Source organism: Gorilla gorilla, chromosome 9 (assembly GCF_029281585.2).
Source record: "Gorilla gorilla gorilla isolate KB3781 chromosome 9, NHGRI_mGorGor1-v2.1_pri, whole genome shotgun sequence".
Classification (NCBI taxonomy): Eukaryota; Metazoa; Chordata; class Mammalia; order Primates; family Hominidae; genus Gorilla; species Gorilla gorilla.
The window spans coordinates 19,310,851-19,337,564 of NC_073233.2; the positions used below are offsets into that span (position 1 = coordinate 19,310,851).

The 26,714-nt window shown below is 45.6% G+C and overlaps 1 protein-coding gene across 5 annotated transcripts in view; it reads left to right on the plus strand.

The window, feature by feature from the left end:
- Window positions 1-26,714, plus strand: part of TEAD1 (TEA domain transcription factor 1) — a 269,685-nt gene that overhangs the window by 201,984 nt on the left and 40,987 nt on the right. For all 5 annotated transcript variants that reach the window (XM_055356268.2, XM_055356270.2, XM_055356266.2 and 2 more), the window contains 5 exons: window positions 2,946-3,080; window positions 4,245-4,291; window positions 5,136-5,197; window positions 6,257-6,381; window positions 25,109-25,282. In XM_055356268.2, the coding sequence (XP_055212243.1) occupies window positions 2,946-3,080; window positions 4,245-4,291; window positions 5,136-5,197; window positions 6,257-6,381; window positions 25,109-25,282 (543 nt within the window). The remainder of the gene's footprint in view (window positions 1-2,945; window positions 3,081-4,244; window positions 4,292-5,135; window positions 5,198-6,256; window positions 6,382-25,108; window positions 25,283-26,714) is intronic.

The following is a 26,714-nucleotide window of genomic DNA, read 5'->3' on the forward strand; positions in this document are numbered from 1 at the left end:
TGTCAGGGTGATGTTGATGGGGAATGGAGTTGGTGTGACTAGGGCCATGGTTTCTGTTCATGGGCTACCCTCTGAGGGGATGGACAAGCGAGGAGCAGGTAAAGCCACAGAATAGCCAACAGTAGATTGCCTGGCACTGAGGTCTGCATGTGTGGGCCCAGTTTGTCAGTTTATCATAAAATCCCATACACTTCAAGATTTGCCCTTTTTCTGGCATCCTCAGTATCTGAAATGTTTCAAACCTTAAAAAAAAATGTTACTTGAGGAAGCTAGCTTTAGGTTAGAACATTTGACAGATTAGCAAATGGAGCCCCAAGTCGAAGAACTGCCATCTGATGAGAAGGAGATAACAACAGCAAAAGGATCATTCTGAGTCACTCTGGCCGTTCTTTTGAGGCCCAGGAATCCTGCCAGCTTCTAGGGCCCTTGGAGTGTCACTCGGCCACGGGAGGTGTCATTACAGATGTTCATAATGACCTTGAGCATCCATGAAAAGCTGTTATTTGAGGCTCCTTAGTTTTTCAGTCACAGCCAGAGTAATATATAAGACATAAAAATTAATGTGGCTGGGCGTGGTGGCTTACGCCTGTAATCCCAGCACTTTGGGAGGCCAAGGCGGGTGGATCATCTGAGGTTGGGAGTTCGAGAGCAGCCTGGCCAACATGGTGAAACCCCGTCTCTACTAAAAAGACAAATACAAAAATTAGCCGGGCATGGTGGCATATGCCTGTAATTCCAGCTACTCAGGAGGCTGAGGTAGGAGCATCGCTTGAACCTGGGAAGCGGAGGTTGCAGTGAGCTGAGATCATGCCACTGCACTCCAGCCCGGGCAACAAGAGTGAAACTCCGTCTCAAAAAAAAAAAAAGAAGAAATTAATGGAAGTGTTAGGCTCCGTTTTCTTTTTTCCCCCTCCCCTCCCTTTCCTTTTTTCCTCCCTTCCTCCTTCCCCTTTTCTCCCTCCCACCCTCCCTTTCTTCCTTCCTTTTCTCCTTCATTCTTTCTTTTTTTTTCTGATGGAGTCTTGCTCTACTGCCCAGGCTTGAGTGCAGTGGCTTGATGAACACAGCTCATTGCAGCCTTGACCTCCCAGGTTCAAACAGTCCTCCCACCTCAGGCTCTTGAGTAGCTGGAACCACAGAAGTGCACCACCACACCTGGCTAATTTTGTGTGTGTGTGTGTGTGTGTGTGTGTGTGTGTGTGTGTGTGTGTGTGTGTGGAGACAGGGTCTCTCTATGTAGCCCAGGTTTGTCTTGAACTCCTGGGCCCAAGTAATCCTCCCACCTCAGCCTCACAAAGTGCTGGGATTATAGGTGTGAGCAGCCACACCTGGTCTTTCCCCTTTCCCTTTTTCTTTATTGGCTCTTTTTCAAAGGTTAATGTAAGCTTTTTGGAAATTCACATGGTCTTCCTGACAGTTATAGGGCAAAGTAGTATCTACACCCTGGGAACATCTAGCACATCTTTCTTAGAAGCCCCTAGCAGTTGTTCATGAGCTTTGATTTTTTAAAAACTCCTTTGGCCTTGCTTTTGATGCCTTGATGTGTTTTTTTCGTCACCTTTGGTTATATCAGTAAGCATTGAAGCACCCTCTCTGCTGGTACTTGGTGTCTTAGCCTGAAGCTCCCTTTGACGTTCCCTGGAGGTGGAAAGCACTCTTTTTATTTTGATGTCGCCATTTTGTTTTTGCTTTGATGGCATTTGGGCCTGGAATATAGACCCTCTATTGGCACCGGGAGCCTTTATATGCCTACAAGGCTCAAAGCCCTGCCTGTGCCCACTGGGCCTGTCTCATACCAGGAGGCTGACTATTTCTCTGTCTGTCCTGGGGAAGCCACAGAACCAGTGCAAAGGAGTTGGGGGGTAGTTTTTTATTATTGCTGTTGTTGGGTGCCCTTCTCAATTATTGCCTTTCTAGATAGCCATCTGGATCAGCTTTTCTTCCTAAAATGTGAAAAGGCCCACACCCCTATGCATTTTATTGTTCCCAAGTATTATATGTTTGTGTACATATATACATATGTATATATACACATATATATATATGGTTTTTTTTAACCAAAGAAGAAAAAAAAATCCCTTTTTATGCAATCCTTTTAACAAATTGTTTATTATTGTATCCAGGTAACAAGCATGGTAAGTATTTTCACCAAACTGAGTATTCTGTATTTTAGCTGTGCTTGGCAGACTTTTTTGGCTAGCTTTGTGTTATTAGCCTTGGCTTTCCTAGAAAAGACCCGTTCAGGAAAAGGAGAAACCACGTACCTGTAGCATCCCCTAGGCTCCTGGCTCCAGTACGAACCCACGTAGCCTTAGCCCCACGGCGGGGATACCTGAGAAAGCATGCACCCCGCCAGCATGCTGCTTGGCCCTGTTACCCCCAGCCCCCGCTGCTTCTGAGCCTCTCCAGCCAGGTGTCTGCAGGGCTTCCAGGCCTTGCATGACCCCAGCAGCTCCTGGGACCATGGCCCTGTGACAGTCAGGACACACAGATAGGGCTCCTCGAGCTCTGTGGACGGTCCTACCCGAGTCCACAGCTACATCTCTTCTCTCACCCCTCGTCCCATCTGTTTGCTTAAAAGCAGGGCCTTTATTTTTTTTTTTTCTTCCTTAAATGTTTTAAGTAATTGGAGAAATCTTCTGGAAGCTGACAAGCTAAATAAATACGTTGTCCACTCTTCTGAGAGGCTTCACATTCTGTTGGAAAATGGATTTAATCCCTTAAAAAGGCCTTGCCCCATTGGGTCTTCCCAGTAAATGTTGAGAGGTACGGTAGGTTGAGTGTGGTTTAGCCTTCTGGCTGTGTTATTTATCCATGCATGTTTGCTTTTTTTGGCCTATTTTGTGGCTCTGTATTTTAGTCCATGTGCTCGTGGCTGTGCCTGTGTAACCTGCCTGGTAGCCATGCGTTATGTATTAAGTTGGTGTGTCACTGTCACCTTCAAGGATCAGACTGCAAAGGATAAGGCCCTGCAGCACATGGCGGCCATGTCCTCAGCCCAGATCGTCTCGGCCACTGCCATTCATAACAAGCTGGGGCTGCCTGGGATTCCACGCCCGACCTTCCCAGGGGCGCCGGGGGTAAGTCATGAGCTCAGTCCAGTAATGACAGCTGCTGGGGTTGGGGTTGGCATGTGCCAGTGTTAAGCCTCCCACCTCCATTTCTTGTCATGTGGGTCAGCTATGTGAGAGGGCAAAGGCTAGCTTGTCAGCTGGTAACTGAGTCTAAAGTGGTGAAAGTAAGGACGGAAGGGAGGCAGAGAGCTAGAGAGAAAGGGAGGGGGAGGAGAAGGAGGAGGAGAGGAAGAAAAGAAAAAAGGAAAAGGAAGAGGGAGAAAATCAGAAGAGGAAGGAATTCTGAGTCCCTGAAGACATGGAATTAAATGTGCCTTTCTGGGTTGGGCTCAGGCGTCTTCTCTCTTTATCTGTTTCCTGGCCCTTGGTCTCTGTCTCTCTGTCTTCAGGGGCAACTAGCCCTTAAAGGGACAAGGTATTCTATTAATATTTACATTTTGACACCTACCAAAGGCTGAGAGAAGCATTATGTTATAATCTCAATCCTCCAGGTAATCTTAAATGCTTCTTATTGTCATTGCCATTTTGCAGATGAAAAAGCTGAGGTTATTCAGTAGCAAAACAAGAGTTTGGATAGCTGGGATCATAGTGGAATGGATAGTGATGTCAAGAATCAGCCCCAGGGTTGCTTGACTCCTGAGGCTGCTCTTTCCCTCCTCTATGTCATGCTCCCTTTCCAGCCCACACCAATCGCAGCAGGGAAGCTCGCTGCAGAGAAGCTGCCTGCATTTCCGCTTGGAGCTCCTGGCCTTGTTCAAGCTTTGTCCTCTGCCTTGCTGGGCCTTCACTGCTGTTGAGGCAGAATATTATGCAGGGAATGTTTCAGAATGAAGGGAGGATACATGGATAAATCAGTCAGTTAAAATATTGGTGAGCCCCCTGCAGCACACCCAGATCTTTGCTTAGTTGTAAGGAAAACAGGAGCTGCTGCCTGCGTCTGCCCTTGGGGGCATTTTCAGGAAGGAGGCGCTAAGGGGAGCTCTGGGTTGCCAGTCCAAGGATATAGGTTGTGGTCTCGTGCAAGTGGTGACTGCATTTGCACTCTGGGAAAGCGATTCTGTTGGGTGATCGAACCTGCTGTCTTTTAGCAGGGGTTGCGATGCGTAGGCATCCTAAACTGTGCTTTCAAGTAAACTCGTAATTCTGAGGCCTTTGCATTTTGCCTTCCAGTTCTGGCCGGGAATGATTCAAACAGGGCAGCCAGGATCCTCACAAGAGTAAGTCTGAGGAGGGGTGGGCACTGACAACTACGGGCTGGTCCCAGCCCACCTGGGGAGAGCTCTTCCTGGACCATACTGTCTCAGGGCCTGGAGGAGAAAGGAGCATTACACTGAGGTCCCAGAAGGCATCCCCTTTTTATTGTCTACTTTGGCCCCTGGCAGGAAAGAGACTGGCTTTTCGGATCTGGGAGAGGTGGAAGCACCTCACTCCCACCTTAGGTATTAGCAGTCATCCAGCTGGAAGCAAGAAGTGGACCCCTCTTCCTTCATGGTATTGAAGGCTGAGCTGTGGTCTTCCTTGCCTGAGAAAGGGCGGCACAGGTGATCCTCTAGCCCATTTCATTCTGGCCAGCCCTGTAGTAGGGTCGCTAGTAGACAAATCCTACTGATGCCTTGGGGGCAAGAGAAGAAAGATCAGTAAACTGGAAAATAAGGGCTATTTCGGGATAAAAGAAAGGAAATCTTGCCTATATGCTGTAAAAAAAAACCTGCATTGTTTGGCCTAGAGAAGGAGAGCCTGAAGCATGTCCCACACTTTGCCTAGAAGTGGTGACTGCTTGACCTCAGAGGTTCAAAGGCAGATGTCACAGCACAAGGAATTCAGGCTGTCTTTCCAGCACATCCCATTGAACTGGAATGAGGCTTGGTGGTTTGATACCTACCTGGCTGCTGGTCCCTCTCAGTTTATGGAACAACTGCCTCTGCCTGGGGTGTGCTACCACCTGCAGGCAGGGACCACAGCGGTGAAGGACCTCCCACTGGGAGGTCATGGTGGGGCCTGGGTAATAGCCCCTGCTGCAGATGCGATCTCTAACTCTGTCTGCCATCTCTCTGTTCCCAGCGTCAAGCCTTTTGTGCAGCAGGCCTACCCCATCCAGCCAGCGGTCACAGCCCCCATTCCAGGTGAGTGTCTCTGAAACTCCTTTTTGGGAGCACAGCCCCACACAGCTGACAGCTGGGTCTGGCACTTTGTTCCCAGAGTCAAGAGATGCTCAACTTTGCCACAGCCGCACATTGCCCCTGACTTGCAGGATCCTTGGGTAGCCTGGAGCTCAGGAGGGCCACAGGGGTGACCCCTGCCAGGTCCCAATTCCCATCAGTCATCTCCCAAGAGCTTTTCAGGTGGTTTGTTTAAGAAACAGGAAGCCTCCTCACTTTCACTGAAGACGCTGGATTATCCTCAGAAGGCGAAGTTGCTGCAGCATCTTCCTCAATATAAACTGGCCAAATTAGGCAGTCTAAGTCTTGAGGCCAGATAGGGTTTCATTCACCCTTTCTTAGATAAGTAGATTTCGGTCCTGCTACCTTTCTTTAAAGGAGAGTAGTACATGGAAGCTCAAAGTGGAAAACATGAATCTGTCCAGCCTACCTGTCTCCTTCCCCACAAGGCGCACCCCCTATCCCCACCTGTGTGTGTAGAATTACTCCTTTGCACTACTTGAGGTGTACAGTATAAAAGTCACTGCTCTCCCTTATGGATTCCCCAAACTGAAAATGCTTTCACATATTGCCCTGTGCCCAAGTGCTACGGAGCATTCAGAGAGAATATTCTATAGTGCTAGTGACCACAGTCTTAAGGAAGATGGGCAAACACAAGAAGTGCATGGCATGTTCGGGTCTCACAGGAAGTCTTTGGAAGCATTCACTTCTCACTGTCCCGTCATTCTTGGCTTGGTCCCCAAGTAGACCTCTTGGTGCAGGATTAGATGTCCTCATACTGCAGCCCTTAACCTTAGCTGAAGTTGGCTTAATGAGGAACACGTGCTTTGTGCTTATTTGACTGTTTACCATCACTGGGGCCCTCTGCCAGCATCTGTCGTCTGAGTTATCCTGGCCAGACCCGGTGGAGAGGGGGCTGTTGGCATTTCCTTCTGGGTCATCTGTAGAGCCCTGTTCCAGTATTTGCCTGAGGCCCAAGGGGAGGTGAGTGACCAGCATCAAAGGTGACGATTGCTCTTTCAGGGTTTGAGCCTGCATCGGCCCCAGCTCCCTCAGTCCCTGCCTGGCAAGGTCGCTCCATTGGCACAACCAAGCTTCGCCTGGTGGAATTCTCAGCTTTTCTCGAGCAGCAGCGAGACCCAGACTCGGTGAGTGTGCCCAGAGAGGTGTGTCTTAAATCCAGGTTTACCTCCTTGCTTCTCTTTCTTTCCTCCTTTACCCCGCCCCATGCCTGACAAATATCCTGTGTGAAAACGGGCCTAGGAAAGAACAGCCTTTTGATTAAGTAAAAAGGGATTCCTATTGGCAGATTTGTAGAAAACAGCAGAGCAGGAGGTGTATTACTGTCCTGGACCCCAAGGTGCTGTGGGGAATACTTGAGTCAGAGAGAGGGACATTTACAAGCTCCTAGGTTTTGTAAAATTTAACAAGAAGTAACATTTATTGAGCCTTGCCATATTTCTGGTCCCATGCAGAGTTATTTAGATATATGATCACAATTCATCCTCATAAAAACCCTAGGAAGCTAGGTACTAACTGACAAATGAGGAAACAGAGAGCGTAAGTAACTTTCCCAGAGTCACACAGTTAATCTCTGATGGATTAGAGATTCAAGCTCGGGTCCTGAAAACTCTAAAGCCTAATCATTTAGCTGTTATTCCATACTCTCTTTCCAACTCTGTTTTCTCAAGATAGCAAGTTGTTCTCTTCTTAAGAACAACTTCTTAAGAAGAAGTGGCCAGGCATGGTGGCTCACGCCTGTAATCCCAGCACTTTGGGAGGCCGAGGCAGGCGGATCATGAGGTCAGGAGATCAAGACCATCTTGGCCAACATGGTGAAACCCCGTCTCTACTAAAAATACGTGGCCACGCACATGTAGTCCCAGCTACTCAGGAGGCTGAGGCAGGATAATTGGTTGAACCCAGGAGGTGGAGGTTGCGGTGAGCCAAGATCGCGCCACTGCACTCCAGCCTGGCGACAGAGCGAGACTCCATCTCAAAAAAAAAGAAGAAGTAACAAAATGGCACTTTAGCAGTTTGCCATAGAGTGCAGTGCATTATAATATCATAAATACCAGTAACATTGGCATCTGGACTCTATTTGTCACTTTCTTCTTTCCTACCTCCCCCACCCCCATCTTGTACCCATCGTCCCATTGTTTCTCAGCCAGGCATTTCCCATACATATGTGATCCTCCCTTCTTTCCCACTCAACAAGCCCCGTACCCTTTCTTCACACCCACTCCTTGGCTGTGAGTATGAGCGTTGCATCTGTGTGTGGGTGAGCCCAAGGCAAAAACTGAAGGAATCGTTAGTTTGTCTCTGAGATCCTCACCAACTCTCACCACATTCTCTATCTCACCCCATCCTTCCTATCTCCTAAGTCCCATGCTGTCTGTGTGTTGCCTGCCTTAATGTCATTTCTGTTATCGGGAGACAGTGTCAGGAATGAGTTAAGAGCCTGTGGTAGATAACCGAGATGCTGAACAATTGGAGGTGACCTCTCACGGGAGTGTTTGCACTTCAGCTTGAGGGAAGGCCTCCCGTGGGGCAGAGGGGCTTGACCAGCCATCACCAGAGTGGAGAACCCACATGTGGCCCACTGATGTCTTTGTCCACAAATCATGAACTTTGGGAGCTGGTGGAAAAATAGAGCTGCTTCCAAATTAGGGGGAAAAATGAGGGAAGGAATGTAAATTGGGCCCATCAGGACAGGTACAAGAAAATGGGGCTGTTGAGACCAGGAAAGAGAAGAAAAGGCCAACTGGATGACTCCTTCCAAGCAGCTGAGTGGCTAACAGGAAGAGTGATGGTGAGGGTTAAATCCATCTAGGTGGAAGGCATTAAGACAGACTGAAAGATGCCCTGCGTGACTCTGTCCTGCTGGTTCTTTCTGGGAAGCATACATAGTTCTTTGGTTGAAGGCTGGGCTTTGGCCCAGATGCTGCTTCTGCCTCTTGTAACTGGTGTTTCCATGACACTTTGTTGTTTACAGAGTACTTTGTGGTTGAGTATTTCATTCTGTCCTTACAGTGCCCCATCAGATAGGTTCTGTTTTCCCCATGATAGGTTCTGTTTTCCCCATTTTACAGATAAAGAAACTGAGGCCCAGACATACTAAATGACTTAAGATTAAACAGAAGGAACCAGGAGCCCAAATCTTGTATTTCATTGTATCCTTTTCACTATCGTAAAAGATCACCTCCCAGTTTTGAGGGTCTCTTGAATTGTCTTTTTTTTTTTTTTTGGAGACAGAGTCTCGCTCTGTCTCCCAGGCTGGAGTGCAGTGGTGTGATCTCCACTTACTGCAAGCTCTGCCTCCCGGGTTCACGCCATTCTCCTGCCTCAGCCTCCCGAGTAGCTGGGACTACAGGCGCCCGCCACTACGCCTGGCTAATTTTTTTTGTATTTTTAGTAGAGACGGGGTTTCACCGTGTTAGCCAGGGTGGTCTTGATCTCCTGACCTTGTGATCTGCCCACCTCGGCCTCCCGAAGTGCTGGGATTACAGGCGTGAGTCACCGCGCCTGGGCTTGAATTGTCTTTTCAGTCTGAATATCTCCTGTGTAAGCAAATTTCTCTTTGCATATGACTGTTTTTTTAGGAAACAACTCCAAGACACTGGGAGGCAAAAGTCCCCACATGATTTTTGCTTCCCTGGTTAAAATACTATGGAATCATTTATAAAAATTCTCTTTTTTTAAAAGAAATTAAAATAATGTGGTAGCTCCCTCATTGTTAACTGTGCTCTCCAGTTATGGACCTCTTAGGGCCCAGAAGGCTCGATTGCCTGTTTTTGTTGTCAGTATTTGTTGGGCTAAACATTTTGAATCATTCAGACCATTCTGCAAACATTCGTGTGCACCTGCATGTGCAAGAAACTGTACAGGAGAGGGGCTCATCGCTACCCAGACGGCCACAGCCTCAGCCCCTGGGTAGTATAATGCCTAGCAGGGGAGACAGACACGAAACAGATGATTATCTGAGAGATCATTGCAAAGTGCTGTGACTTCTAGGAAGGAAGAATACTAAATGCTGTGAGTAACAGGAAACAGGGCAAGCTTCCTTGAGGAAGTAGCCCTTAAGCTGAAAGATGGAGGATTGGACAGGGAGAGCATAAGGGAGCAGAATATTCCAGAGGTGATGAAGCTGAAGTGTATGTGGCAGTATATTAAATCAGTGACTATTTTAGGAAAGTCAAGGCCCACTAAGTTGCTAGAGTAGAGGCCAGAGATAAGTGTTTCAGGTACGTTCAGGATACATATGATAATCTGAATGGGTAAACTGGATCTGGCCTGCTGTTGTTGAATAAAAAAGCTTGACTTACATAGACTCCAACACATGACTTAAAAGGCCCTGGAATGAAAGGAAGGCATGCTGTAACATCCTTGGGCCCTTTGAGAAAGATAGTTATATTTTAGGGGATATGAATTGGGGATTGGGAGAAATTAGAATTTATTTAACAAGTATTTTTTGAGCACCTACTACACGCCAGCCACTGTTTCAGGTGTTAGAAATTCAGCAGTGAACAAAACAAAGTTCTTTTTCTTATGGAGCCCACACTTGGGTGGAGAACACAAGAACTACCCAAGCACATAAATACCCAGTATGTCAGGGGATGCTAACTGCTTATGTGAAATAATGGTCCTTTGTCACAGCTGATTTTTTTTTTTGAGATGGGGTCTTACTGTGTTGCCCAGGCTGGCCTCAAACTCCTGGGCTGAAGTGATCCTCATGCCTCAGGCTCCTGAGTAGCTGGGACTACAGTTACGCACTGCCATGCCCCAACCTTCTTCACAATTGAAAGTTACTTGCTTTTTGGATTTGAAGTATATAATTTCAGAAAATAATAATACCCCCTAATAGATATGTTGATGTTTCTGGCTTGTATTATGATACTAAGTGATGTGCATTAGACATTACCAACCAGAGCTCTGTCACTGCTGTGAAATTATTTTGCTAACCTCAGTCACTATTGTTGGTGTCGCTTCTGATATTCCTATGTTACAAACACTCATTCTTCAGTTGAACACAAATGATTTATTATATGCAAATGAATGTGGAAGTTTTTTTTTTTTTTTTTTTTTTTTTTTTTTTGAGACACAGAGTCTCGCTCTGTCACTCAGGCTGGAGTGCGGTGGCGCGATCTTGGCTCACTGCAAGCTCCGCCTCCCAGGTTCACTCCATTCTCCTGCCTCAGCCTCCCAAGTAGCTGGGACTACAGGCGTCCACCACCACGTCCGGCTAATTTTTTGTATTTTTAGTGAGACAGGGTTTCACCGTGTTAGCCAAGATGGTCTCGATCTCCTGACCTCGTGATCTGCCCGCCTCGGCCTCCCAAAGTGCTGGGATTACAGGCGTGAACCACCGTGCCCGGCCGCAGATTGTTAATAGGATCTATATTTGATTTTAGTGGACATGTGAGGGCCCGAAGGTTGGTTCTTGTGCTAGAGGGAAAAAGTGGTGGCTGACCAGTTGAAGTGATGGAGAATTAATAAAATTATTTAAAGCATTTGACAGTATCTTAAGTACCAGCCTCTCAAGTTATATACTGTGTGCTTTATTGGACAAACACAGCGTGCTATTACAATCAAGGTATAATGGTACTTCAGGGCTAAGGTTACACTGAAAAATTTGTATCATGTAGTTTCTTTGGCTCTTAGAGTTTTTGTGACTTCTCAGACTTTAATTTTGCTATATTTTTGTTCCAACAACAGAAACATTAAGGCCATCTAAAATAAACTCAGCTGATACATTTTAACAAATTTGGGCATACAGTACTTAAAATATAACATCCAGCATTAACCACATTAATTTGATAAGCGAACAAAGTGACCAATAATTAAAGGGCCCTAAGTAAGTTAAACTTTGCATTTGGATTCTCTAGATGTTTGTTACAGACAGACATGTACATATGTTTCCCCCTACTTCTTTGTAACGGCTTAGGCTCATTAGACCCAAGGGGTTATGAAATATTTTTAGTAGAGAAGAGAACTTATAGGTAGTGCTGGCAAAAAAAGAAATTATGTAGCCAGGTTCCATGCTATTTGTCATTAGTGACTTCTTTCATCTTTATTGAGCTCTGTGAGGTAGGTTATTCTATACTTCTACAGAAGAGGCTTGGAGAGATGCTGCCTTACAGTAGCCAGCTTTGCACCCCAGCCTGCCTGTAGCATCTCTTAAGACAAGATAAGACATGATTGCTGGCTGGGTGTGATGGGTCACGCCTGTAATCCCAGCACTTTGGGAGGCCAAGGCGGGTGGATCACTTGAGGCCAGAAGTTTAAGACCAGCCTGGCCAACATGGTGAAACCCTATCTCTACTAAAAATACAAAAATTAGCTGGGCATGGTGGAGGGTACCTATAATCCCAGCTACTTGGGAGACTGAGGCAGGAGAATCGCTTGAACCCAAAAGGCGGAGGTTGCAGTGAGCCGAGATCATGCCACTGCACTCCAGCCTGGGTGACAAGAGTGAAACTCCATCTGAAAAAAAGACATGGTTGCATACTTTGGTAGCAACAAAGCCAAGAGAAGAACCTTAGTTTGTCTCCTCCTTAGTCTGAAGTGGCCTTAGAACCAGCATTTTCTGAAATTTACTCGTTGGCTCACCACATATGTCACCCTTGCCAACATTGAAGACTTCCTCACAACCCCACCACTCCTAGCAATAGTGATGGCCAACATTTACTAAATATTTTCTGTATGCCAACACTATGCATTATCTTATGTAATCCTTATGAAGTAGCTTGCCCAGTGTTAGACAGCCAACTGACATGGGAAGTAGGATTCAGATCCAGGTCTGTTGACTCCACATCCTGAGATTGTGACCAAAAGGCTATACGGTCCATTTGTATCTGATGAGTAGTCTGTTTTTGTAGCCCAGGGCCATAAGGAGCTAATGGGAGAATAATTAGGGGGATGATCGCCCCCTGCTGGCTCCGTGTCATGTGTAAACCAGACGACAGCTTCCCCAAGTTGGTGGTGGTTTATGTTGGAGGAGAACCAGCGAGTCAGTCCCTCTGTTACCTTTGGCTCTACTGGAAGCTAAGAGAAAAACAGCAGAGGGTGAAGAAAGGAAGGAAGAGTGTAAAAAACAAAGACTATTTTAGTTGGAAATATACTTTCTACATGATTTCAGTGTTGCATATCAAAGGATCTCAAATGTTAAGTGTGATATCCTCCACCCAGGGTGGGCTATTTAAAAGGGGCCTCCCTGAAATCAGGGTCCAGTTTCTGGAGGCCAAGTTAGGCAGATGAAAACCCGGCCTGGCTGAGCTGTCAGCTGAATCCTGAAAGTACACAGGGAGTGGTTTTCCTGATAAAGCCTGGAGTGATGCCTCCACCTCAATTCTGGGGCACGGCGGGTTCCTCCAGCCCCCCACAGGGCAGCAGCTGGCAAACCCCTGCCTGCTCAGACTGCCCGGTCACCAGGCTGTGTGTCTCATGCCTGTTGTGGTCTGGATGCCATAGTGAGCAGGAGCCAGGAAGAAAGCACAGAAAGGATTTACTCAGGCGGGAGTTACACAACCAGAGGAGGGAAGAGTTGGGGGTGGAGAAAGAGGCAAAGAGATTGTTCTCTTTAGATTTTGAGGAAGCACTCACTGCCTTGCAGAAGAGAAGTTCCATGATACAGTAGAGGAACAAACCCGATCAGGGAAGGCACACATTTGCTCAACATATGAAACTCATTTATTTTTATTTTTATTTTTTTAATTGAGGCAGGGTCTCACTGCATTGCCCAGGCTGGAATGTAGTGGCACAATCACAGCTGACTACAGCCTCGACCTCCCAGGCTCAAGGGATTGTCCCATCTCAGCCTCCCAAGTTGCTGGGACTAGAGGCATGCGCCACCACACCCAGCTGATTTCTGTATTTTTAGTAGAGATGGGGTTTTACTATGTTGCCCAAGCTGGTCTTGAACTCCTGGGCTCAAGCGATCCACCCACCTCAGCCTCCCAAAGTGCTGGGATTACAGGTGTGAGCCACCGTGCCCAGCCAAGCAACTTATTTATATATTATGTCAATAATGATCATCACCAGCACTTATGAGCTCAGTATTAGTATGCTGAGCATTATGTCCAGTCTGTACATAAAGGAACCATGGCTCAGAAACGTTAAATAAAGTTATCAAGCTCTACCTCCAAGAACGGTGACTGTGCCAAAGTTTACCACCACTCTGTATTCTTAACCATGTCACTGTACTTTTGAAGAAATAAAGACAAAGTTCAAAAGTTAAAAACAGCTGCCTGCAAAGTAGGAGCTCCCCAAGCAAGGCCAGACCTCTGAGGGCCTTCCACATTGGGTAGATGGTTACTCTGGGTTTCCTCTGAGTTCCTATTCCAACCCATGGAAAATTGTCTTCCACAAAATCAGTCTCTGGTGCCAAAAAGGGGACCGCTGCTTTAGAGCCTATCTTTCATCATGCTCTAGTGGCAGCAAAGAGGTGACTGATATTAGAATTCTTAGCAGCTGTTTGAGATTTGGGGCAGATTACCTCAGCTCAGCCTCAGTTTCCAGTCTGTCTTAAGTGGACATAACAGGATCGCTGCCATGCTCACTGTGATGATTACATTTAGTAATATCCCTGAACATACTGAGCACTCCACAAATGCTTCTGAACCTGAATGTCTTACAGTAATGTGAAAGGAAATTGAGCCAGAGCTCTGGACAGGGATCAAGCTTGCAAGAATGTGCTCACTAGGTGCTTTGGACTCTACTGAAATTCTAACAGGAGTCAGAATATTTTTCAATTACTTTTGAGATGGAGTTTTGCTTCGTCGCCCAGGCTGGAGTACAGTGGCACAACCTTGGCTCACTGCAACCTCCACCTCCTGGGTTCAAGCATTTCCCCTGCCTCAGCCTCCCACATAGCTGGGATTACAGGCATGCACCATCATGCCTGGCTAATTTTTGTATTTTTAGTAGAGACAAGGTTTTGTCATGTTGGCCAGGCTGGTCTCAAACTCCTGACCTCAAATGATTTGCCTGCCTCAGCCTCCCAAAGTGCTGGGATTACAGATGTGAACCACCATGCACGGCCTCAATTAATTTTTAAAATCAATTAAACTTTTCATAAAGGTAGTAAATTAATGTGGTCAAAAAATCTCCAAGCATAAGAGAATGGAAGGGAGAGGTCCCTTCCTTCTCATTCCTATCCTACCCTTAAGTAGGTAGCCACTGTTACTATTATCTTATGAGGCTCTGTAGTGATTTTAATGCATATACAATCTAATATGAATAGGTATTCTCCCACCCCACCCTGCTTTTTAAAGAGAGGATGTGATCTAATTTGTGCTTCAGGAAAATGATGGCTGCATCAGGTGAGAGCAGGGGCTGGAGGAAACTATACTGTTGGCCAGCTGGTGGCTGATGAGGACCAAACCAGGGCAGGGGCCGTGGCTGAGGAAATGGCAGAGGGGAGAGATGTTATGGAGATAAAATTAAAAAGCCTTGTGGATTAATGAGCTGTGAGAAGAGGAGGATAAATGGTAATGACTGGGTGTTGGAGACCAAGGATGCTGATAACATTTGAGGAGTCCTGGAACAGAGGAGGAAGCAGGATTGCTAAGAACTGACTTGATGATAATGCTTTTGCCTTTCATTCTCAAAATAAGCTTGTTGAAATACATATTAGAGACAGGAAAGCTCAGAGAGTTTAAGTAACTTCATCTGGGACCTGGCTAATAGATGGCAGGGTTGACTATTTGAACTTTGTCTGAATTTCACAGTGTATGAGAAAATGACACTTACTCCATTATCTGGGAAAATGGGAAGGGCAGGGATTGTTCTCCATTCACAGATGGACATTTGATTTGGGCTCCAGGACAGGAGAGAGTTCCTGAAGGGTCACCTGGACTTGGTGATGGCAGCCCCTCAGCCAGAAGGAAGGGAGTTTTGCTGCCTGGTGTTCTGGCCTTTATCTTTATTCCAAGGGGCTGGACCTCCTGGACATGGATGTGGGAGTTAGCAGTCTTCATAGTCAGAGGGAGCCCAAGGTCTCCCCTCTGGGGGACTGGCAGGCCTGTGGTTGAGCCTGCATGGAAGGTCTGTAAATATATCCTGCAGATAACATGATTCTTTCTCGTAAAGGCAGTTGGTCAAACGTGGGCCCAAAGATGATTTAATTTCACATTTTTATACTTCTTTCAATGGCCTAAATTTACAGATCAACTAAAATTCCGTTGTCAGAACACAGATCCTGTCTTGGTTTGGAAAATGTGACCAGGACAGCTCTAAGGAAATATGACATTAATGAGGCCTGTGGAAGAAAGAAGAGGAGGATGGCTGTGCATGGGGGATTAGGTTGGAGACACAAGATAAAAAGCAAGGTTTCGGCCGGGCGCAGTGGTTCATGCCTGTAAACCCAGCACTTTGGGAGGCCAAGGCATGTGGGTCACCTGAGGTCAGGCATTCAAGACCAGCCTGGCCAACATGGTGAATCCCCCGCTTCTACAAAAATACAAAAATTAGCTGGGCATGATGGTGGGTGCCTGTAATCCCAGCTGCTCGGGAGGCTGAGGCAGGAGATTTGCTTGAACCTGGGAAGCAGAGGTTGCAGTGAGCTGAGATCGTACCATTGCACTCCAGCCTGGGCAACAGAGGAGACTCTGTCTCAAAAAAAATAAATAAATAAAAATAAAAAAGAAGCAGCAGCAGTAAGGTTTTAATTCCCGATTGCCAGGAGGGTTCTTGCCTTTATCCTGGGCAGGACAGAGATGGGCACCGGTGTCTCTGGAGAAGCTTCCTAGTTTTATAGTGGCTGCTGAGCCAGTTGCTCCATCTTGGGGTGGAGAATGGCTGTTTGAAAAAATCTGGTTCCTGGTCCTTCAGAAAAGAGGCTCCTTCTCTCCTGTAATTCAGGGCTTGGAAGTGATCTCATGCCAGTAAGCCAGGTCACCAGCATCTGTGCGGCTCTGTGTGGCCTGGGTGGAATTTTCACATTGACTGTTTCATTTGACCTTGTAGACAGGCTAGGGTTCATCACTGCTCAGATGAGGAAGCCAAGGCCCAGAAAGGTTAAGCAACTTGCCTCAAGCCACTCAGCTCAAAAATAGCAGAGCCTAGATATTCTAACCCAGGTGTCATTAATGTTCCCATCTCATGCTTCGGAATAAGTGGTCGGAAAGTACATTTGGCCCTCCAGGTTTGGGGAGGAAGGCTGCAGCTGATCTAACGGTTGGCTGTGCTTAGTCCTTGAATGTCTCTCAGGTTTTTCTCATGTTTTTCCAAGCCTGGTCTTCCAGTAGGACATAGGAGATGGAGTGTCTCCCGGGGAAGGAGATGATGGCTCAGTGTGGAGCACCCCCATGCCCCTCACAATCCTGAGCCCTTGCCGAGCCACCTGCGAGCCCCTCCAGGCCCAGGGCACACCCTCTTGTGGCAGCAGCCTGTCTGCTGGTGGTTTGTACTGTGTTTCTAAGATGCTCTGGCCACTTCCCCTCTTTCTTCATTACCCTTTGGGAAGGAGGCCACTGAAAGCGTCTGGAAATCCGGGTTCTATAGACATTTCACAGAGGCCCCAGTCAGGCCCCCTCTGCTTTCTTTGGCAGGTCCGCACCCCACGCACCTTCCTGGTTGCTCACTCAGTCGGTGGGCCTTTCAGCTGCACTTCTGTGGGGAAGACACACTCCTGTCTGAGGAAGCAGCAGCCCCTCTGTGGAGATGGTGCTGGGAGTGGGAGGTGGGAAGGATGCATCTCGGTGTGAGATCCCGGAAGGAGGCATTCACTTGCTCCTTGCTTCCAATGATGTTTCTCTCTGGGAAGAACGAGGGGCATGGGATGAAGTGGCATATCAGGGCCAGTGGCCAGAACAGGGCTGGTGCCCTGAACAGTGAGCTGAGGAGAGAACCCACTTCAGATTCACTTTCTCCTGGGCAGGAACCGTGAGCACAGGCAAGCTCCTGGGCTGAATGTGCGGGAACCTGTCTTGGCTTGGCTCCGCAGCCATTCCCTGTCCCCCCAGGGGCCACCGCAGGCTGCCCAGCCTGCCCTGGGGGGGTAGGTGGACAGACATTCCAGGCAGGACCGTGACAAGAAGTAAATGTAGGCGATTTGTCCTTGTTCTGTTCCAGCTTGTACATTAGCATCCCTTGACATGAGTTATTTGTCTTGATTTCTTTAAATTCCTAAGTGGATTATAATTTTTTTCTTGGTATTATTTGACAGCAGTCATTTTTCAAGGTTTCACTACGTTCTTCAAATACTTAGAATTTTTGGAACAAATTTAGGAAAAGACTGCCATCTTTAGGTTGGACGGTGCAGTGCAGGACCCGGTGTGTCTGAGGGCACCTCGCAGATGCTGAGGACTAGCAGATTTGTAGGGCTTTTTCTTCCTTTTCCACAAAGATTGAACTGCCTTCATCAGTTCAATACATCTAGATTCAATACATCTAGAATGTATTGGCAGTCCTTTTAAAAAAAAGAGAAAAAAGCCCCAGTGACCACTGTTGGAAGTTGTGCTGTTGTGGTTTGTTTCATCTACAGTGATGGACAACCTCCTAGGCTGTCCCCACCCCACTTTTGGGAACAGACTTTGCATGCCTTAGAGGAAGGTAGGAAGCAGGTATCTGGAGAGGGTACTGTGTGCCTGAGGGAAATGCGGACGCCAGACCCCACAAGGCTTCCCCACACTGCCACTACCCTAGCACCGATGGTAACATCAGAACAGAATCGCCTTAATGAGTCTGAAACTTTCCCTGTCTTCATTTATGCTTTAAGTTTTAGTATGTCCAGGTTTTTGTTATCAGAGGGACAGTATTGATTTCACATTATTTCGTCCAAAGTAAAGAAACATCATGATTCTTCCAGAAAGTAATAACAACAGCAAATTACGTGCTATGTACAGTGTTATGTGTTTTCCTTGCATTATCTCATTTAATATTCTTGACACTCCAGTACAGTAGGTACTATTATTATTCCTGCATTAAAGTTCTACTAAGTATACATATTTCCACTATGGATGTGGAAACTGCAGCAGAGAGAGAGGGCTATAATCACTTGCCCTGGATGACTCAGTTAGGAAGTGGTGCTACTGCTTGGATTCAAACCCAGATCCCATCTGACACCACAGTCTAGGTGTTCATCACTCCTCACTACAGGCTCCCTAAGCAGCAAAGAACAGCAGGGACCAGGAAACAAAGTGACCTCATAGAGCAGCTTTGAAGGAAGATGAAAGTCCTTTATTAACCCCCCCCCGGGTATCTCAGAAGCCCTTTGCAAGTGAATGGTTGACTTTCGAGGGTTGCATTCACGTTTATTATTATTTGCAACTGCTATGAAGAATAACTGGAGGGATTATAGCAAAACAAAGAGAAAATGGACATTTCTCCAAGTCAAAATAGAAATCCACATATTAAGATGGCATCAGGTACTGCATGGCATCCTTGATCCAGGTAGGGTTTTACTGGTGCAACATCTTTTTGGTGAACCCTACCTGCAGACAAGCGTCCCAGCTCCTGTCCAGCTGTCCTGAGCGTTTGAGCTGTAGGAAAGCTTTGCAGTCTGACCCGAGCTCCTTTAAAGCCCAAGGAACTTGTGGCTAACACAGAGTAAACATCCTGAAGTAATGTTTTTTGCTTCCTTTTATGGTTCTTTCCCTTCCTCAGAAAAACTCCATAATCTTTCAAGATAGTTTTTGATTGGTGGTTTATTTAATAAAATAATTGTATAAGCCAGATTGAAGCACGTGGCCCATAGGAAAAGCAGTATTCTGCTCCTTCATGGCTCCTCACCTTCCAGTTCTACTTTTTGGGGACCATTGCTTGCAGCCTTTTCAGCCATTTCTCTGTATTAATATATTTACCTCCACATTTCTAAATAACATGCTTATATTGTATATCTCATTCTATTAATTTTAGGCATCATCTGTTGACTTCTTAACATAGAAGACTACGATTTAGTTCTCTAAATTTAGTATATGCCCCCCTCCGTCTTCCTTTCAGTCCCCCCTATGTGCTTATATCACATTAAAAAAAATTAGTGTTCAGTTAATTTTATAAACCTATATAAATTTTGCACACAGCATGGTTAATGTTACATATTGGAACCATTTCCTTAATTGTAAAACGTTTTTTTCTGGGGTGTATGGTTGTCTTCTTAAAAAATTGTTCCGTTTTACATAGCTACACCAATTCATCCTCAAAGTATCGAGGAGAACTCATACTCTTCTCCAGATGGTGAGATATAAATCAGGTCTGCTCTCTTGGTGACATCCTTCCAGGAGTCCTCAGCTCCACGGATCCGCTCTGGACTGGTTGCTGACCTGGCTGGTTTCTTTACCTTTCTTCTATGTTAGGCCCCATCTCTTTTTAAAACGTATTCCATCCTTTTGTAGGAACATATCCTCCTATAGCTCCCTGGGAACAAGTTGCAAGGAAGGTCAGTTTTCTGAGACCTTAAATATCTGAAAGAGTATTCTACTTTCATGTGTAATGGATAACTTGATGTTCATTATGGTTTTTGCCTTGGACTTGTGAAACTTTATTCATGTTTTCTAGGTGATTTCCACATATTTTCTCCTTGCTAATGAACAATATGTTTAATGCTGGAGAATAAGGTCATTCTTATAAAAAGAGCAGGTAAATGCTAATTTAGTTCATGTGATATGTAGAAGTGGTGTTGACTGTCTTTATTATCCCCATCTTCTCTGTAGGAATTTATGAGAACATATATTTATCTGGGAAAGATACAATTCTAAGTATCGAGGTAATAAGCTTGCTCTGTACAGTCACTCTGTAGGTTCTACGAAGATGAGCACTTTGTTGTTAGCTCATGGGTTCCTGGTGCCTAGCACAGTGCCTGGCATGTATGATGGATGATAGGTGTGCTGGTTCATTCTATTAAAATCTGTAAAAGAAACAGGCAGAGTGAGTACCTTTTCCATCGTTGACCTTGAGATGTTGATAATCAGTTGTGCCTCTACTGAGTGCCTAGGGGACTCTTTTGGAGAAGTCAAAATTAGCCTCTGTTTTGGATATTGAGGAAATTGAGTCTTGGGCATTGCATATGTGAGTCATTGACATTCGCCCTTTTTCTGCTCATATCTTGATCCCAAATGCCAGTTGTCTTTCCCAAATGCCAGTTTTCTTTTATAAGTATTTGTTTTGTGCCCCATAGAATAGAATTGCCCTTTTTTTGTTTTATGTGCCACCTTCACTTTTGGGGAAACCACCACTGCTGGAGTAGAAACGAGATTTATTTGGGAAGGAGAGAAGCAAATAAATAATCCACCTTGGCCCACTTGCCTTATAAGGAGAACTGGCAAGACTGGAAATAGAGCCTCACCAAAGGGTTTTTAGAATTAATTTCATTAAAACTCGAACCCAACATACAGATTTCTTCCTTTCAGCCTTCTGGATTTGGGGACAGAGGGATTCCTGACCTACCCAGGTTGAATGAAGGGGAGAGGGTGGTCTGTTTGTTTCAATGCTGTGGTCTCCAGGGCACCTTCTGTAGTACTTTGTATTCTTAGAAACAGAGTCACCACCTCTTGGCAGCAGTGAAGCCACTCAGATGCCAATGGTCAGAGTTTGGTTTCAAGTCACCAGCCTTGTAGAGACAGTGCCCAGTTTCCTTTGGCAAAGACAGCCTGCCCCTTCTCTGTTCATTTCAGCCTTGAACACAGAGGTAAATTCCTCAAAATAGAAACCTTTGTGGACTCTATCTGATGCATTTGTGAATCATGTTTGTCACTAATTCTAATTTAACTTCATAGAAGTTTTAAAACACTGTTTAGTTTTTTTGCTGTTGTTCCTTTCCCAAATCAACTTTCAAAAAACGTTGGTTTAACGGTGTTAGAAAGGCTTAGACATTTTCTTTTGGGGGACAGTGTGATTAATGTTTGCAGCAAATACAAGGGCTGTGGTGTTGACAGATCCAAGTTTTATTAACTCCAGAACTATTCCTGGATGTGTGACCTCAGGCAAGTCAGTTCATCTCTAAGCTTCTATTTCCTCATCTGTAAAATGATTTAAATTAAATCCACCTCCAGCAGCGTCATGAGGCAAAGATTACCTGAGATCACGTCTATAAACAACACATTGCTCACAGCGCCCAGTGGACACAAGGTCTCTTCCTTCCTTCAGGCACAGGTGAGAGGCCCACACTCTGAGCAGCTGGTTATGAGTGGGCCATGATCGGGGATTTGAACAGTCACTTGGCTTCACTGCTTGCTCCCAGCTCTTGGCTTGTGTTTCTTTTTTCTTTACTAGGCAGGAGGGATAGCAAAAGCAGGAAAGTTATTTTGCTTCTACCTCAGGATCTAGTGAATCTCACATGATAATAAACTGTAACAATGGTCATCTTAGCTATAATTTATTGAACATGAACACTTTTTTTTTTTTTTGAGATGGAGTCTCTCTCTGATGCTCAGGCTGGAGTGCAGTGGTGTGATCTTGGCTCACTGCAGCCTCCGTCTCCTGGGTTCAAGCAATTCTCCTGCCTCAGCCTCCCGAGTAGCTGGGATTACAGGTGCGTGCCACCACACCCGGCTAATTTTTGTATTTTTAGTAGAGATGGGGTTTCTCCATGTTGGCCAGGCTGGTCTCGAACTCCAGACCTCAAGTGATCCACCCTCCTCAGCCTCCCAAGTGCTGGGATTACAGGTGTGAGCCACCAATCCTGGCCCCTATCGAACATTTCTTATATGGCAGGTCCTATGCCAAGCACCTCCTGAGCATTAGCTCCTTTAATATTCACATATGTTGCAAATATTACAGGTATTATATCCCCATTGCACATATGAGAAGTCTTGAGGTTTCAGGTTTGTGTCTGGCTCCAAGGCTTTCATGCTTTACACTCAGCACCTTGCTTTTCAGCTGTACCTTCATGGTCCCCATTGGTATGTGGTAGATTTTACCCCCATTCACCTTCTTGACCTGTAGATGTCAGGGCCGTGGTTCCCATTTCCAGCAGTGCAGTGCAGGGACATTTTGATGTTAAGCACAAAAACTTCAAGTTTCCTAGCTTCTCAACTTCACCCCAGCTCTGACCTGGCCTGGGGCAGCTAGCGAGGCAGAACAGCTAGGAGTGAGGAGCCTAAAGGGAGACTGGGATTCAGCTCAGTGGGTCCCTAAGGCTTGTATCTCATGCCTCCCATAAACTCACTCCCTGCAGAAGGCACTAGAATGGACAGAAACGGTGCCTTCCGGAACTGGGGCGGTCTGAGAGCTAGCTGTAAGCAGAGGTTGTTAATCAGGGTTGGATGGACGGATACATAGCCAGTTGTCTAGGTAATAAAGAAACAATGCCTTTTGCTCTGTACCCCCCATTCCATTTTGTGTTTCTGATTGCCTTTATACCAACGTCTGTGCCCACACCTTTGCCCGTGTTATTCTTTTTTACTTTTGCCCACTGAGACTAGAAAGACTAGAAGCTTCTTAGCAGCTGTGACTGTGTCTCATACATTTCCATGGGCTGTTGTTTATAATTGGAAAAAGTGATGTGGCAACATTTGAAAAAATGTATAAAAAGCTCAAAGATATTCCCTCCTACCCTTATAATCTCACCTCTTCCCACCCCCATAATCTCACTTCCCTAACACAATGGCTTTTACTTTTAACCTTTTTAAAAATAATTTCTTCCTTCTGAGGCAGACCCTGTTGTTTTATAGTATCTCCCAGCTTCTGTCTTACCTGCCAGGTGGCTAGTCCATGCAGCTGCATCCATGTCAGAGCTTGATAGGGTTCTCTCTTTCACCTCACCCGATACCTTTTAGGATTTTTGAAGCTTTGGAAAAGATACCACTCTGATGTTGAACAGGAGAGGGACCTGGCCCTCTCCAAAAGATACTGGCCTCAGTTGCACTGCCCCTATATGCAACACTGGCATCAGATGGAGTGTCCAGCCTCCTGTCTTTTGGCATGGTGGCCAGAGATCCAAATGTGGGTAGCAGGTTATAGATTTAAACCAGTATTCCTTCAGGATATATTTCATAGGGTTTTGTGACCAACTGAGTTTGAGAAACTCTAGATTATACGTTTAAAAATGTTTCTTTATGGAAGTGCCTTTTTAAGAGACAGAGTCTTACTGTGTTGCCCAGGCTGGAGTGCAACAGCATGATCATAGCTCCATTACACCTTCGATCTTCCAGGCTCAAGTGATCCTCCTGCTTTAGCCTCCCAAGTAGCTGGAACTACAGGCATGCACCACCACACCTGGTGATTTTTTTTTTTTTTTCTGGTAGAGATGTCTCACTGTGTTGTCCAGGCTGGTCTCAAACTCTTGAGCTCGAATGATTTTCCCTCCTTGGCCTTCCAAAGTGCTGATATTAAAGGCATGAGCCACCGTGCCCAGTCAATGGCACTGCTTTTAATATGCTAATATTTACTGTGAATCTCTAAGAGAGGTCCTATTAAAACAATAATAGCTAGATTTCATTGACTGCTTCTTCTTGTTAGATCTAGGATCCCTGATGAAGTCTGTGGAGTGTCTCATTTAAACCCTGTAACAATCCAGTGAAGTGAATGCCATCACTGTCCCCATTTTAGAGACTTGAGAGGCACTTGCCCAGTATCATAGCTAATTTGCCTTGGGCAGTGTTTTGTGCTTGAGTAGGATGAGTCTAGACCCACACAATCTTTTTTTTTTTTAAAGCAGTTCCCAATGATTAAGTTCCATGGACTGTACATTCTTAACCCATGTATAATACTCAGCTTTGCCCAAGCCTTCTGTTACTTGGGACTTCCTGTGGAATAGATTAGTACTCAGGACAGTAGTTGGAGAATTGCCAGTTTTAACTTGGAACGTGAGCAGACTTGGACTGCTAGATAAAGAAGGCAGATGGAGTTTCTCAGTGAACCCTATTTGGTTCTGAGGCCCGTGGAGCCTCTGCATCCCCAGGTTTCTTGGTCTGTGTCACATTAAGTTGGTATTAATGCCTATTCAGTGGGAGAGACATGCCCGAAGAGTCTGGAGTATAACGTCTAGACCAGTGGTCTCAAATTTGGCTGTATATTGGAATTCACTGAAGAAGCTTTAAAAATTACGATGTTTGGCCTCATTCTCAGGGATTCCAGTTTAATCTAGATTATGCCCAGGCCTTTGTGATGTTTAAATGATCCTTGGGTATTCTGATGTAGCCTGGGTTGAGAACCATTGGTTTGGACACACTCCTTTGTGGTCCAGTTACCATGTCTTATCCCAAAGCAAGGGGAAGAAAAGGGTTCACTTTGTGAGTGAAATGACTTAACGTGGTTTAGAGTTTTTTGTTTGTTTTTTCATGAACGAGTGACCTGTGTTCTTTTTCATCAGCCATGTATGGCCTTGTAGATCTTCTCTGTGATCTGTACCACAATCCTAACTTTGCACTGACAGTGACATATTGAGCAGCCCTTATGCAGAAGTTTTGGATTGGTTACTAAGGGGACTGGTGACAAAGAGGCTCAGCACTCTTATTCCTGCTGGAAGAAGGAAGTGGGTACCATTGCTCAGACCACTGTATCTATGCTGTCCCAGGAGAGTTGGGACAAGAAGTGCATTCTGGGTTATGACATGAGCTAACTGCACACAGATTTCTTATTGGGCTCCAAAGAGTATCACTTTCATTTTCAGTTGGGTCAGTTGAAATTGGGTAATACAATTGTTTCTTGGTTTGGTAGCTGGGTAACTTAAGCTGTTGTTATTAATGTGTCCGCAAAAAAGCCTTTTTTAGATATTTCGGAAAATATATGCCCTTGTCAGTAAAAAGCAATGATTGTCTCAACCCTAAGCTATAATCGCTTTTCTAAACATACTCATCATTTCAAAAGCATTGATCCTAGACTGGAAGGCCTAATTCCAGAATTTTGGTACTACTGCTCTTTATCCAGTTCAAGATGGATGAGTCCCAGGTTGATCAAAGAGTTTGTAATGGGAATGTTTCTGTTGGTTTCTTACAGTACAACAAACACCTCTTCGTGCACATTGGGCATGCCAACCATTCTTACAGTGACCCATTGCTTGAATCAGTGGACATTCGTCAGATTTATGACAAATTTCCTGAAAAGAAAGGAGGCTTAAAGGAACTGTTTGGAAAGGGCCCTCAAAATGCCTTCTTCCTCGTAAAATTCTGGGTGAGTAAGACATTGCTGTGATTTCCGTGGTTTTTGTCTGAATGGTCACATCTCTTACATGAGCACAGTGCAGCACAGCTGGCTTTGGATTTACACTGAGTGCACCTTCATGTGCTTCTGCACAATTGCCAAGGGAGCACGGACTCACACCTGTGGACTGTCCTCATGCCGGCCTTATGCATCCACATGGTGCACCTGGGTGACATTCTCTGTCCCTGCCAAAGGGCAAGAGGGACAAGCAGCCTCTTTGGACTTCACTTAAATTCCATTGGAGTACAGGACCCGGAGCTGGGATGAAGATAAAGTTACATGCTTCAAGATTTTGTAAGCATCAGAGAGGAAACAGAATTGCTTTGCCCAGTATATACTTCATTTGTGCTTTAAAATGACGGGCAAAGTCCCCTGGCTGCTGCAGCTTTGCCGATGTTCCAGAGCCTCTGAGAGGAGCTTTGCCACCCTTCGGCAGTAGTCAGCCTTGGGCCAGGGGAATGCTAATGGGTCAGAATGGGCATAAGTATAATGTGTGTGTGCTAAGGGATTAGGGGCACCAGACAACCTGCTAGCGCTGCGAGATTATGATTCCTCAGCCTTTACACGCATTTTTTTTTTAAAACTGTTTTAAATGTTTGTGCCCCTTAGCATGGCATTAAAGACCCTAAGCGAGCTGGTTCCAGGGTAGCTTCCTCTTGTGTCCTGTCAAACCCCTGTTGCCCCACCTGTCCAGTCTATGGTCTGCCTTCTATTTGTCTAGATGGACTTTCTGCTCCTTTCTCCCTGTACCCCTGGGCCAGCTCCTTCTCCTCCATGAGACAATAGCTCCACTGTAATAGAACCTTCCCCATTTGAGCAGACCATTGATTTCTCTTTTAATCCCATTGCATTTGGTAATCACTTCCCATGCTGTGTCATGATTGTTTGGAGGTGTCCCCCTTCCTCTGGGCTCTGCCTCAGGGGGCCTTATTCATATAGTGGCTTCCTTTTTTATTGAATGCTTGCTTTGTGCTAGGAGCTGTGCTGAATGCTTTACGTGCATTTCATTTCATCCTCCACATTTTAGGTGGAATTTGCCTCAGCTCCACCTAGGAAAAAAGGCTCATAGATCACCAGAGACAGGCTTGTAGGTTGGGTACCTGGAGCTTGACATCAGATCTGTGTGACTTTAATGCCTCTGCTCTGTTTTCTCGTTGCATAATCCCTTGTGGACCCTGACCACAGGATCTGTCAACCTAAGCCTCTACGTATCTCTATACCAAGCAAGAACCTTACACAAAAAAGCCCAACAGATGTGAGAACAAATGGATGAATTAAAGAAAAATTTATGTTTTAGATTCCTTGGAAGGAAATTTGCATATTAAATTAGTTTGTTTGTTTCTTTTAGCCTTCCATGATAACTAGATTTCATTTTTTGTGCTTCCATATTGAAATTTGGTTA